The 15,202-nt window shown below is 34.3% G+C and overlaps 1 protein-coding gene across 1 annotated transcript in view; it reads right to left on the bottom strand.

Moving 5' to 3' along the window:
• Positions 1–977: 977 nt before the first annotated feature.
• CRISP1 (cysteine rich secretory protein 1) overlaps positions 978–15,202 on the bottom strand; it is a 31,228-nt gene continuing 17,003 nt past the window's right edge. Inside the window, exons 4-8 of the mRNA XM_027056356.2 lie at positions 13,926–14,016; positions 12,701–12,849; positions 9,413–9,510; positions 7,109–7,197; positions 978–1,560 (exon numbers count right to left, since the gene is read on the bottom strand). Of these exons, the coding sequence (XP_026912157.1) occupies positions 1,433–1,560; positions 7,109–7,197; positions 9,413–9,510; positions 12,701–12,849; positions 13,926–14,016 (555 nt within the window). The 3' untranslated portion in view covers positions 978–1,432. The remainder of the gene's footprint in view (positions 1,561–7,108; positions 7,198–9,412; positions 9,511–12,700; positions 12,850–13,925; positions 14,017–15,202) is intronic.

The following is a 15,202-nucleotide window of genomic DNA, read 5'->3' as shown; positions in this document are numbered from 1 at the left end:
CTTGGACTGTTCTATTATACACGTCTCCACACAAAACTGCATAGAACCCAATTTTTATCGTAGAGCTCTTATAATTGAGAATCAGGGCTGTGTTGTCTTTGCTCATGGCATCAAATAAAAGTCATTAGTCTGGCTTTTCTTTAGGTTTCCCTGTAATCAGATCAACTTTTGTGCCCATTTGCTCTCCACTGTGAATCCAACAACCTATTCAGACTTGTCCTCAATACTGCTCTTTACTAGCTTTGCTTCACAGATCTTGCGGACATGCCTCAGTATTACGTGTGCACACGTGTGTGCGTATACACACACACACGCAGTTTTAATGGAACAGTGTGTTCGAGCTTTGGAGTCCAATCATGAGAGTGACTCTGAAGTTACCCTGAGATTTCTTTCCATGTGAAAGTGTGTTGCTGTGTGCACAAACACTCCTGATAAGCTCTGGTCATGGGAGTGATGTTGGGAAGTATTCAAAAAGTTGCATTATAATTTGTGTCACATTTCCTTATAGATATTTAGCATATGAAGTTCATTGGGGTCACACAAACAATTCTCATCCTCAAAGTAACTTGGTTTCTACTGCCTCTTTCTTACACATGATATGACCAATGATGAAAACCTAGAGAACTTTCTTTTATATAAACTTGTAGAAAGAAAGATCATATCTATGGGGAGAAAAAAGAACAAACTGAAACTGAAAACAAAACACCAGGTGCTGGGATCTCTGTGTAGTCATACACTTTAGCAGGTTTCTTTAGTGTTGAGATTCACTAATATTTATGTGTGCATTTGAAATAAGGGAGACAATATCCTCTATAGATGTATTATATTGTATATAATCAGTGCTGAATATATAGTTTGTTAAATTAAGGAAAACAATTCCACCCTTGCTTTACAAATGTAGATATCAAACAATAAGACATTTAAATCACTTCCAGTTAAGCAATTTGCCTTGTAAGTAATAAGACTGGACTCTTCAATTGCTTTGTGAATTATTTTAATCATCAATTTAAACTAGAAGTAAAGTTAAGATATAAAGAATTACAGTGCATGTTAGTTGGGCAGGAAAGACAAACATCGAGGAGGTAGCAGGGGAAGGAGTTAATAGCAAAAAGACAAAGTTATTGTCAAGGGGCCAGTTATACCATGAGTTGAATTTTGTCAACCTGAGAACTACAGGTCACATGATTTAAACGTGGGGCAGGTGTTGGGCTGGACGCTTCACTTCTGTAGTAAGGAACTTTAAACCAGTGTTGGATCAGGACAGGAGTGGGTGGCATTGATGTAAATCTACTGATGCCTGTATGTGCTTAGTAAAGATGTCTCACATGTAATTAAAACCAAATGAAACTCAGCAAAAGCTACAGAAGCAAAGTAAGGTAGAAGGTGTAATCCAGCAGACATTTTCTAACAGCACATTATACTTGCAAATATATTATTTTATCTCCGTGTCACACAGACAACTAGCTTTGCAGAACTGTTGAACCCACTGGCGGCTGCATCCAAAACTACGTTTTTGTGTCTTACAGTTATTGTATTCATCATAGTAGAGGCAGGGGTTAGCTGGAAGGACAAAGCATGTTTACACCGTATTATCTCAAAAATTCACCATCACTAAAGAAACAGATAAACTTCTCAAACACATAAATGAAATTATCCACACCCCACATGTCCAAGGCCTCTGGAAATCACCAATCTTTTCTCTGTATCTGTGTGTTTGGTTTTTTAGATTCCACATGTAAGTGAGATCATATGGTATTTGTCTTTCTATATCTGACTTATTCACTTAGAATATGCCTTCAAGATCCATCCCTGTTGCTGTAAATGATAAGACTTCCATTTGTTTTATAGCTGAACAGTATACATAGTGTATACACACACACACACACACAAAGGTACACAGTATACTATACATAGTATATACTACACTATATACAGAGAATATATATATATACATACATACACATACACATACATACATACATATGTACACATATATACATATATATGTATATATATGTACACATATATACAGATATATGTGTGTATATACATATATTTTTTATATATATGTATATACACACATATATATATTTTTATATATATGTATATACACACACACACCATATTTTCTCTATCCATTCATCTGTCAATGGACACTTAGGTTGTTTCCATGCCTTAGCTATTACAGGTAATGCTTCAAAGAACATAGAGGTGTAAATATCTTCTTGAGTTAATGTTTTTGGTTTCTTTTAGATAAATATCCAGAAGTAGAATTGCTAGATCATATGTTAATTATACTTTTTAATATTTTGAGGAGCCTCCATACCATTTGCCATAGTGACTACACCCATTTACATTCCCTTTAATTTCACAGAACAGTTTGTTATTTGCCACACCCTTGCCAACATTTATTATCTCTTGTCTTTTTTATGAGAGCCATTCTAACAGGTATGCATTATATCCCTGCATTTCCCTGGGGAAATGATGTGATGTTAAATACTTTTTCATGTACCTGTTGGCCATATGGACATCTTTGGAAAAATGTCAATTTAGTTCCTCTGCCAATGTTTTAATTGGATTTTTTAATTTAGCTTTCTAATTTCTTTATATATTTTGGAGATTAACTTCCTATCAGACATATGATTTGCAAGTTTTCCCCCCATTCAATAGGTCGTCTTTTCATTTTGTTAATGCATTTCCTTGTTTTGCAGAAGCTTTTTAGTTTGATGCAGTCCCACTTGTTTATTTTTGCTTTTGTTATTTTCGCTTTCAGTGTCAAATCCGAACAATCATCACCAAGATTGATGTTGAGGAGTTTGCCCCCATGTTTTCTTCTAGGAGTTTTATGGTTTCAGGTTTAATGTTCAAATCTTTAATCCATTTTGAGTTGATTTTTGTGTTCAGTGTAATATATGGGTCCTGTTCCATTCTTTTGCCTATGATTGCTTAGTTTTCCCAACACTATTTATTGAAGAGATTGTCTGTTCCCTTTGCATGTATTTGGCTTTTTTGTTGTAAATTAATCAACCATGTATGAGTTGGATTATTCCTGGGCTCTCCTGTTGCATTGATCTATGTGTCAGTTTTTATACTAATACCATGCGGTTTCGATTACTATATGTAGCTTTGTAATATAGTTTGAAACCAGGGAGTTTGATACCAATAGCTTTATTCTTTTGTCTCAAGATTGCTTTGGCTAGTTGGAGTCTTTTGTGGTTTCATATAAGTTTTAGGATTATTTATTCTAAGTCTATGAAAAATACCATTGAAGGGGCACCTGGGTGGCTCAGTCAGTTAAGCAACCCATTTTGGCTCAGGTCATGATCTCACAGTTCGTGGGTTTGAGCCCCACATTCAGCTCTGTGCTGACAGTGTTGAGGACCCTGCCTGGGATTCTCTCTCTCTCCCTCTCTCTCTGCCCCACCCCTATGCATGCTCTCTCTCTCTTTCTCCCTCATTCTCTCTCTCTCTCAAAATAAATAAATAAACTTAAAAAAATACCATTGGGATTTTGATAAGAATTGCACTGAATCTATAGGTAGCTTTGGGTCGTATGGAAATTTAAAAAATATATTAATTCTTCTAATCCATGAACATGGAATATATTTCTATTTATTTGTACCTTTTTCAGTATATTTCATCAATGTCTTAAAATTTTTGATATATAGATCTTTCATCTCCTTGATTAAATTTATTCTTAGGTGTTTTTTCTTTTTGATGCAATTGTTTTTTTAAATTTCTTTTTCTGATAGTTTGTTGGTAGTGTACTTAAAATAATGGATTTTTGTATATTGATTTTGTATTCTGCAATTTTAATGAATTCACTTATTAATTTCAACAGTTTTCTGGTGGAGTCTTTCTGGTTTTCTATACATACTGTCATGTCATCAAATAGAGACTGTTTAACTTCTGCTTTCTGATTTTAATTATTTGTATTTCTTTTCTTGCCAAATTACTCTGATTAAGACTTCCAGTACTATGTTGAGTTAAAGTGGTAAGAGTATTCATTCTTCTCTTATTCATGGTCTTAGAGGACAAACTTTTCACCACTGAATATAATACTTTTTGTGGGCTTGTCATATCTAGCCTTTATAATGTCGAGGTAAGTTCCCTTTATACCCAGTTTGAGAGTTTTTATCATGAAAGAATGTCAAATTTTGTCAAATGCTTTTTTTGCATCTATTGAGATGGCTATATGATTTTTATTTTTCATTTTTTGGTGTGGTATATCACATTGTCTGATTTGTGGATGGTGAGCCATTCTTGTATCCATAGAATAAACTCCACTTGATTGTGGTGTATGATATTTTCAGTGTATTGTTGCAATTGTTTTGCTAAAGTTTGTTGCTCTTTTTGCATCTATGTTCATCAGATATATTGGACTGTAATTTTTTTTTTTTTTTTACTGCAGTGTTCTCACCTGATATTAGTATCATGGTAATGGTAGCCTCATAAAATGAGTTTGGAAGAGTTTTAGAAGTATTGGTATTAGTTATTTAAATGTTTGGTAGAATTCACTGGTAAAGACATCTGGTCTCTAGCTTTTCTAAGTTGGGAGGTTTTTTATTATTGATTCAATCTTCTTCCTAGTACTTTGTTCACAGTTTCTACTTATTCATAGAACATAATTATATTCACAGAATATAATTATTCTGTCATTCAGTCTTGGTGGGGTCATGTTTATTTATTCATAATTTAGTCTTTGTTAGTTGTATGTTTCTGGGAATTTATCCATTTCTTCAAATTAGTTGTTTAATTTGTTGCCATACAGTTGTGCATAGCATTCTTATGTTCTTTTTGGTTTGTGTGGTATATGTCTCTTCTTTATAATGTCTCTAATTTATAATGTCTCAGTTATAATGTCTCTTCTTTAATTTCTATTTTTAATTATTTGAGTCCTCTATTTTCTTCTTTTCCTTCCTCCTCCTCCCCCTCCTCCCCCTCCTCCCCTTCCTCCTCCTCCTCCTCCTCCTTCTTCTCCTTCTTCTTCTTCTTCTTCTTCTTCTTCTTCTGTGTGACTAAAGCTAAAGATTTTTCTGGGTTATCTTTAACAAAACAGCTCTTTCATTGATCTTTTCCATTGTCTTTTTAGTCTCTATTTTATTTATTACTACTCTGATTTTTGTTATTTTCTTCCTTCTGCTGACTTTGAGCTTAGTTTGTTTTTTCTGTAATTGAGGAATAAAGTTGTTTTGAGCTCTTTTTTAGCTGTTGTTAATAGAGGTATTTATTGTTATGAATTTCCCTCTTAGAACTAACTGCTTTTACTACTGTTATATACACTATATTAATTTATATAACTTCCCTATTTTATAAGCATGAATTTTGCTTTTATAAAATTTATTTGATTACACTAAGTTGATTATACCTACATATCCAGGTCTGTATATTTTTAGGCTTGTTTTCATTCCAGGGTGGCCCAATTTTAGATATCTATCTTTCTTCAATATTTCATATATTCTCATGCATCTGTAGGTGATCAAAGGGTTTAAGATATGCATGTTCTGTGTCATAGATTTAACCTTCTTAAGTAATAGTTTCTCTTTTCTACTCTCATTTTACTTCTCTGACATTTTTTTTCCACTATAGACATTACTTTTATATTTTGGATTAAGAAAATGTACCCCATTCAGCAAACATAGATAATTAGTAGATATTTTCTTTCTCAAACAACATTTCTTTCTAGAAATGTGGTGTAAAAAGTGAAGTTGAAAGTGAGACAAAAGGAAGAAAAAGAAAGAATAAAGGAAAAGGAGAAAGAGAATATCTATCTATCTATCTATCTATCAAGAGAGAGAGAGAATTTGAGAAAAATAAAAAGAATCCATTTTCCTTACTTTAAAAGTAAATAGGGGCACCTATGTGGCTCAGTTGGTTAAGCGTCTGACTCTTGGTTTCTGCTCAGGTCATGATCTCATGGTTTATGAGTTTTAGCCCTATGTCAGGCTCTGTGCTGACAGTGCGGAGCCTGATTGGGATTCTCTCTCTCACCTTCTCTCTGTCCCTCCCCTGCTCACACACTCTCTCTTTCTCTCAAAATAAATAAATTAACTTTAAAAAAATTAATAAAAGTAAACAGAATGACTTGGTCAGGTGTAGGAAAATAAGTCTTCTGGCTTTCCAAGTCTGAACTTAAAATATTTTTTTTTTCTGGGTTAGTTATTTCTCTATGAACTTATTGAAAATTTTCTTATCAACATTATCCTCAGGGATTAAGGAATTGTTTTCAGAAGGCTCTAGAAAAAGGAACTTTGCCATCTAAAGGAACTTTTGCTATCTAATTGGATGCCATTTAATGAATACCACGTTGTAGGTAAGGTTTATTTAAGAATTAAAAGGATGTAGGGGCACCTGGGTGGCTCAGTTGGTTAAGTGGCCAACTTCGGCTCAGGTCATGATCTTGTGGTTCACAAGTTCGAGCCCTGCATTTGGCTCTGTGGTGACAGCTAGAGCCTGGAGACTGCTTCAGATTCTGTGTCTCCCTGTCTCTGCCCCTCTCCCTGTTCATGCTCCATCTCTCTCTCTCTTTCTAAAATAAATAAATAAATAAACATTAAAAAATTTTTTTAAAAAAAAAGAAAGAAAAGGAAGTATTGTAAGGGGACAGTGTGACTATCGTCTAATATGTTCTGATGTGTCAGTAGGAACATAGAAGAATAAAGATCACTCAGTAAGAAATTACCTGCCCTAATAAGTGGTCAGGCAGGTAGGGGAGTTATGGAGTAGCAAGAAAGCTGAAAGTGCTGGTATCCTGAAAGAGTATGTCTAATTCCAAGGCTGCAATGAGAGAACCCATAAACTTTTTTATAGAGCACAGAAAAATTTATACTTCTATTTACATCTTATCCAGGTTTCCCCTATTAGGGTCATTAACTTTAGGGTGGGAACTTGAGTTTAGGCCTAGACATTCTAATTTCCATTCCAATAGATTTAATCAATCATCTTCTTGGTCACTCTGGGAGAGTGATCTTTGGGAATATTGATCTTTCCTGTGAGATGGTTCAGATAAAAGTTATAGAAAAGTGCAATATTGTCAAATGCTTAATTTTAAGGACACATGGCTCCTGGGTCAACAGTCTACATTAAGCAAACTGAATGTAAAACTTACTACAAAGTTTATTTTCACAGTCATTTGGACAGTCTTCACATGGATTTCCCACATTATAAGGTTCATTCCTTTTGGCAAGATCATTGCCCCTTAAAAACAGAATAAAGAAAAAATTGATGTAATAAAATTGATGTTTGAACAATGCATATAAAAGTTTACTTACTTTTTATAATAAACTTTGAAAACAGTTTTTGAAAACCACTTCTAGATAATGATTATAGTATTTAAGATTGGTTTAAGATTTCTAGATTTACAATGATGAAAATTTATCTTTTTGAATGTGTAACAGGTAACTGTGGGGTCCCAAGAATGTTTTCAGACAATTTACACCTATTTGGACAGTCAAGTTCTAACAGGATTGGGGCCTATGAACAGTCAAATCTTACCAAGCAGGAGAGCTTTAGAATCACTTATAATAGGTCATTTTTCTTTATTTATACTCATAAGGACTTGGTGAATAGTCATGTAAAAGAGGATGTTAAGAAAATTTTGAGTATAATTGGAGATGTTCTAACTTCATCTTGCACGATGTCATGAAAAACTTGATACATGTTGCTGCTTGTGTAGAAACACAGGGAGCATTGTAAAAGATGAAAGTCCCTCAGTATGGCTAAATCTAAAGTGACAAAGTTGGGGGAGAGAGAGTAGAGAGAGTCTCTAGTTCTAAGCTAATATGAAATTCAGAGAAGACAGTCTTACCTGCAGACATCTAAAAAAAAATCAACAAAAAACAAAACAATGTGGATGATAGCCAATTCTTAATATGCTTGGAAAATAAAATAAATGCTCAGCATTCTATTTGATAATTTCCCCCTTTGATATCTGAATTGTTAGAATTTCACTTTATTTCCTCCTACTTTTTTTTTTAACTAAGCTTTATTCCCAATGTGGTACTTGAACTCATGACCTTGAGATCAAGAGTCTCATGCTCTACCGAGTCCTCTAAGCACCCCTAAATTTCACTTTATAAAAGAATATTATTACTTAATTTAAGAAGGGATTTTTGTCAGACAGTTGGGCTAATCTTTGCCATAGAAAATTATCCTACCACAACTCTGTATGTTTTACTTTTGTGTATTGTCAGAAATTCACTAGAGACCACCAGCCCCAGAAAAGATTTAGTACAATTTATGTGTTGTAGATGCAAAGAGATCTTACTGCCTTCAATACTAATTACATAGATAAAATCATAACAAATATTAACTACTGAAATCAAGAAATGATAAGACCACAAAATAACTCATATAGAGCTATTATATGAATATATCTATTGAATCTATACTGATATTGGAGACCTCATTTGAAGTATGAATATGGTAGCATATTACCAGATAAATAGTTTTTGCTGATTTATATTGAACATCTTTTATTTTGCAACAAAAATGAGGGATAACAGTTAAACATCATGTAAACAGATATTTGTGGTAAACTATTGGGGGAATATATCCTGTTCTGAACAGTCTCTAATTTTTCATAATTACCACTGGAGCCATACAGTGTGCCCTTATGGGATTCTGCAATCATTGTCTGAAACTGATTTTACTCTATAACCACAGTTGATAGGGCAAAGGAGTCCACTTATTCTTCACTGAAGCAATCATATTATCTCTTGTGGGAATTGTACTCATACCATGATAACATGGAAATTTAATTTCTAAAGAAAAGACATACACTGAGAGACTAAAAAGCTAACCATGAGAACACTTCAATTTTTTGTTTGTTTACTCTTGATACTCCACTATATTTCTGCCCTTGCATTCTAAATATACTCTTGAATTGCTTAAGTAAATATTGTTTCTTTGCTTATGCTAATCAATAACACATAACAAGGCTACTGGTAATAGCTTTGATTTTGGACATTCTACTAATGAGATATAAATTCATTTAAAAAATATGATATAGGGGCATCTGGGTGACTCAGTCAGTTAAGCATCTGACTCTTGATTTCAGCTTAGGTCATGATCTTATAGTTCGTGAGTTTGAACCCCCCCCCATCAGTCTCTGCCTGACAGTGCAGGCTTTTTGGGATTCTCTCTCTCTCCCACGACTTTGGTCCCTCCCCAACTTGTGCACATTCTCTCTCTCACTCAAAATAAATAAATAAACTTTAAAATGAATATGATATAAATAAAAATACATGTGTGATATTTTAGGTATTGGCTAAATGACATTTTATCCCTAAAGTTCTGCTTAACTGAAGTGAAATATTTATTTGTGTTTTCTTTTGTAATGTTTGAGAAACTGGATTATGTAAGGAGGATATATTTCTAACAGCTATGTGAAACAAAGCTGTATAATACATACTCATGACAATAGTGACAAACATAGAGATACTGAGTTGACATTCTTTTGGGGCATGATGAGATTCCACACCCAATGAGGTAAGAAGTGGCCCAAACTACCTGTAAAGACAAAGAGATGTTTTTAATTAATAATTTGATGTTTTGCTGAATGATTAAAATACGAATATTGTTACCCAGGGCTTAAAATAAACATGTCTGCTTCCAGTATTCTTTGAGCAGGACTTATTAGGAATTCATAGAAATAGCAAGATTTCCATGTGTCTGGACAACAAACATGCATATGCACACTTAGTGGCCATCCCTAATCCTGGCTCATTCCTTTATCAAATCTATGTGGACAATCAGATAACATGATGAAGACTGTTTGGTGGTTATGTAAAAAATCAGGGGTGTCTGGGTGGCTCAGTTGGTTGAGCGTCTGACTTCAGCTCAGGTCATGATCTCACAGTTTGTGGGTTTGAGCCCCGCGTCGAGCTCTCGCTGACAGCTCAGAGCCTGGAGCCTGCTTCAGATTCTGTGTGGGTGTGTGTCTCTCTCTCTCTGCCCCTCTCCTGCTCCTGCTCTGTCTCTCTCTCCCTCTCTCAAAAATAAATAAAGATTTAAAAAAATCAAAGCATAGGAGGAAATTTACTTAATCACCAGGGAAAAGGCATAGTGTAGAGTTATGAATTGGCCTTTGAAGCAAAATGACTCAAGTTCAAATTCTATCTCTACCACTTTCTAGTTGTATGGTATTTACCGATTCGATTTATATCTTGAAATTTTTTGTTTTTAAAGTGGGATATAATAATATCATTTTCTACATCATAGGTGTGTAGTGGGAATTGAACAATAAAATTTTTAAGTGTTTGGAAGAGGAAATATTATTATCTGAGTATGATGAAACTAAAGGTCTTATGATGTAAATAGTGGGTCTAGTCTACCTTTATCTGAAAGAAATAGAAGGCAGGAATTGATGTCACAAATTTGTCAGATTTTTAGCTCTCGGGGTGACCATTTTATTTTTATCCTCTGTTGATAAGGTAAATTATATGAATACATAGTCTAATGTTATAACATTCTTGGATTCCTAGCACATACCCTTTTTGTACAAGGGTATCAATCTTAAAATAAGAATTCTACTTGCTAATCTTTTACTTAGAATTTCTGCATTGTTATCTATAAGTGATTAAGTCTATGATTTAAAATAGGCAGATGGTCTTGAAAAGCGGAACAAAGCTGGAGGTCTTATATTTGCCAATATCAAACCTTACTACAAGCAGTGGCACTTACATAACAATAGACAGATAAACCTATGAACTGAAATAGAGATTCCACATATAGATCTTCACATGTATGTTCTAATGATTTTCAAGAAGGGTGCCAAGACCATTCAAGGGAGACAAAAAAAGTGGGAAAAAACTAGATATCCACACACAAGCAAATGGACAGTACCTTATACCATATAAAAAACTAACTCAAAATGGATCAAATACCTAAGTGTAAGAGTTAATATCATAAAAAACTCTTCGAAGGAAACACAAAGAAAAACCTTCATGATATTGAATTTTACAGTGATTTCTTGAATGTGACACCAAGAGCACAGACAGAAAAGGAAAAAATAGATAAATTGGACTTTACCAAAATCAAAAATCTTTGTTCATTATATCATTATTATTATCAGAGTGAAAAGGCAGTCCATGTAATAGGAATTAATATTTGCAAATCCTATACCTGATAAAAGATAGATACCTAGAATATGTAAAGAACTCTTATAACTCAACAACAAGAAACCAAAGAACCTGATTTAACCCAACAGCTCTAATTAGAGATGGAATCTCTAGGGAATTAATTTACAAGTCATAAGTGTGGGACCATGATCTGATAGGATTTGTGTCCTTACAAGAAAAGGCACTAGAGGCACTCGAGTGCTAGCTCTGGTTCTTGTACTCTCTCTTTATTTCTCTCTTTCTCTCTCTCTCTCCACTCCGCCCCTCTCTCTGCAAGCATCAGCAGAGGAAAGGAAAGGAAACTCCATGCAAGGATATAGTGAAAAGAAGACAGGAAGAGAGCTCTCACAAATTATGCTGCAGAAATTCACAGACTTCCAGCCTCCAGAATTATAAGAAAATAATTTCTGTTTTTTAATCCATCCAGCCTGTGATATTTGTAATGACAGCCCAAGCAGACCAATACAGTGTGTGGATGTGAAAAACCAGAAACTTCATTGCTGCTGGGAATGTGAAATAATGCAGTTATTGTGGAAGACAATATGCCAGCTCCTCAAATAATTAATTATACATAGAATTTCCATATGATCCAGAAACTCCACTTAGGGGTGTATACTCAAAAGAATTGAAAGCAGGATATGAACAAATATTTGAACTCCAATGTTCATACTAGTCTTATTCTCGACAGCCAAAATTGGAAACAACTTAAATACCCATCAGTGGACGAATGGATAAACAACCAGTGGTAAACAGATATGATGGAATATTATTCAGCCTTAAAAAGGAATAAAACTTTGACACATGCTACAACATGGATGGATGTCAAATGAGAATATAATGCTAAGTGAAATAAGGCAGACACAAAAGGACAAAATTTTTATGATTCTAGTTATATGAGGTACCTAGAGTAATCAAATCCATAGATACAGAAAGTAGAAAGGTGATTGCCAGAGGCTGGACACAGAGGAAATGGGAAGTTGTTGTTTAACAGGTGCAGAGCTTTAGTTTGGGAAGATGAAAAGTTCTGAAGATATATAGCGGTGATTTCTGTATAAGAATTTGAATACAGTTAATGCTACTGAACATTAATGCTGCATAATTTAAAAGTAACTAAAATGACAAATTTTATAAAATATATACATATATTATATATGCATATATAGATAATTATTATGTATCATATATGTATGTATACATAATATATGTGTATATAAATAATATTATATACATATAATTTTTTACAATAAAAATAAACTAGAAAGAAGAGGATTCTCTGTACTATAAGGTACTGTTGTTTTATTCTTTACAAATATCAAAAATGTAATATATAAGTGACGTTTTATGATTTTGTTAATTTCCAGAAAATCAAATGTGTAAAAACGGAGACTAAGCAGTTAAGCAGCTTCTCCAAGCCAGCTATTGAGGGAATCACACTTCCTTGTGTTCCAAATGATAGCAGGAACTCAGTGGGTCAAGTGTAAGTTTGCAGGAAAAGGTAGAATGATTTTCTCAGTCATCTATATTCCACACATGCTTATAGTCATTTAAACAATGTGTATATTTGCAAGTATGCAGGTTACCTGAGTATAATGCTCAATTGTTATGCCATTATCCATTGACGTCCATTCCCCATACTTGAAATATTTAGATTCGTTGTACCAGATTTCAATTACATTTGACCATGAGATAGCATAAGATGTCAAATGCATATTTTCTCCACAAAAAGTATCTGAAAGGGAGAAAACAGTCTGTGTCATACTCTATGAAACCTGGAAATATAAGGACACTTTCCTCACTTCCATTTTATGAATGTTTCTCTTATCATCTAAGCAATGTCTTATAAAAAGAAAGCTGACTCAGCTATATCTCTGCTGGCAATCATCTTTCCCACTGATGAGTGAATTTGTGGTACTTAGGTTTGGTGAGAAGTCGACAGTAGGAGATGATGTGCAAGCTTGGAAATCACCTCGACATTTCAGTCTCCAAGCTGATGGAGAAGGGTGAAACCAATCCAAGCAGCCTGTGTGTTGTAACAGGGCCTGTGACTTGCAAACAGCTACCCACAGGTATTCATTATGCAAGGACCATGAAACAAACATTTGCTCATTTAGCCATCCACTGGTGATGTGGGTTCTTGACCAAACATGGTATTCAGGAATTATCTACCTTTCTCTGAGACTCATATTGCTAATTCACAGGTCAACAATATTGGGCAAAGATGCCCAATAACCTGTAAATATGGAAGTTTCATTAGTATCTTTGAAATATTTTGTAACAAGCAAGTATCTCAAAAATGTTAATAATGTCTACTTGTGTAGGAAGTATTAATGGCTTTTCTGGAAACAAGCAATGGACATTTATGTCATGAGATGGACTCATTTTTGAGCACCTAAATTTGTTCACATGTACAGCCCAGTAGACTTGAATATAACTCACCTATCATCTGTATTAGTATTTCAAAGCCAAAGATATCCCTAATGCATTGTTGTGTGTAGCTGAAATAACTACATAGAATAGACAACCTCCAGCTATCCAGCTCTCCATCCAGTTATCACTGTATTACTCAACTATTCTATAATGTTGAGAGTTTTGATTCTTGTTTCTGATGATCAGAATCTGGAATTTGAAATTCTGAAATATCCAAGTTTAAAAATTGATAATAATAAAAGTGTAGTGGGCCACAATCTACTGCCATTTATGGGGCCCATATAATATACCAAAAGACTTAACTTACCCTTGCCAGGTTATTTAACAATCACCGAAGACTTCTGAGTACCAAGGTGAGTCATGTAGACATATACCTACTTGTAATTCGCCTCCTAGGTGCGCTGCTCTCTCTTAATTCGCACTGTGTTGACAACATTCTGGCATTTTGTGCAGCTTCCTCACTCCAGTCCTACAGTGGAAGAGTAAAGTAGAAGTGCTTGGTCTTATTGGTATTTCCATGATAATATTTTAGTTTATTGTTTCTAAAAAGCCAAGGTTAGTGATATCTTCAATTGTATAAGCTAACAATTTAAATAATATTATTAAATGTTCTGGTTAGAAGAGGAAGACGAAACTTTCAACTTACTACTTTAGCCCTTGAATTTACAAAATCAAAATTTGGTAGTAATGCTCAGATGTAGCATTTCTCTCTCAGAAGTATGAAAGAGTTTAACTAAATGCTTTCTGTGAAACAGATCAGGGTTAGAACTCCATTCTGTTTTTTTTTAAGTTTATTTATTTTTGAGAGAGAGAGAGAGAGAGAATGCAAGAAGGGGAGGGTCAGGGAGAGAGAGGGAGACACAGAATCTGAAGCAGGCTCTATGCTGACAGCTCAGAACCTGAAATGGGGCTCGAACCCATGAACTGTGAAATCATAACCTGAGCTGAAGTTGGACAAATAACTGACTGAGCCACCCAGGCGCCCCTCCATTCTGTTATTTGATAGTAGTTTTATCTCTGAAATATTATTTAATCTCTTTGAATATGTTTCTTCCTCTATAAAATGTGACCCTCAATGCCTAATAGCTTGTTCTCAAGTTTTAATGTAATAATTCATGCAATACAATTATGATATGACAAATCTTATACTATGTGCTCGGTAAATAAATGATGGCTATGTACAGTGTCACACATCTCCATCTAAAATGACAAATGATAATAAAAAATAGTAGCTAATACTACATGCCAGGATCTGTTACCAATTCTGTATGTATATTCCCTTCTTTTGGCTCACAGAATCTCCACAAGAGAAGTACTATTATTATCCCCATTTGCAAATGGGGAAAGTGAGGCACAGAGATGTTGCATAATTTCTCAGGATGACACAACCAATAAGGAACCAAAAAAAAGTAGGATCCAGCTTATTATACCTTCAGAGTGTATGTTCTTAACTCTTAATGTGTGTCAACTGTGCTGAGTTGAAGAATTTTGTCAGGTGTATCTCCAAGTAAGTTTAAAGGCAGGAAGTCTATATCACCAGTTACGGGACTCTGGCAAAATTCTCCCTAATACTCTTTAATCCTCACAGGGTGTACATCCACTTAAAAGACTGTATCAATATCTTCACGCAACACATTATCAAGAAAAGTTGTAGG

Source organism: Acinonyx jubatus, chromosome B2 (genome assembly GCF_027475565.1).
Source record: "Acinonyx jubatus isolate Ajub_Pintada_27869175 chromosome B2, VMU_Ajub_asm_v1.0, whole genome shotgun sequence".
NCBI classification, from domain to species: domain Eukaryota; kingdom Metazoa; phylum Chordata; class Mammalia; order Carnivora; family Felidae; genus Acinonyx; species Acinonyx jubatus.
This window is presented reverse-complemented; position numbering and strand designations above follow the sequence as displayed.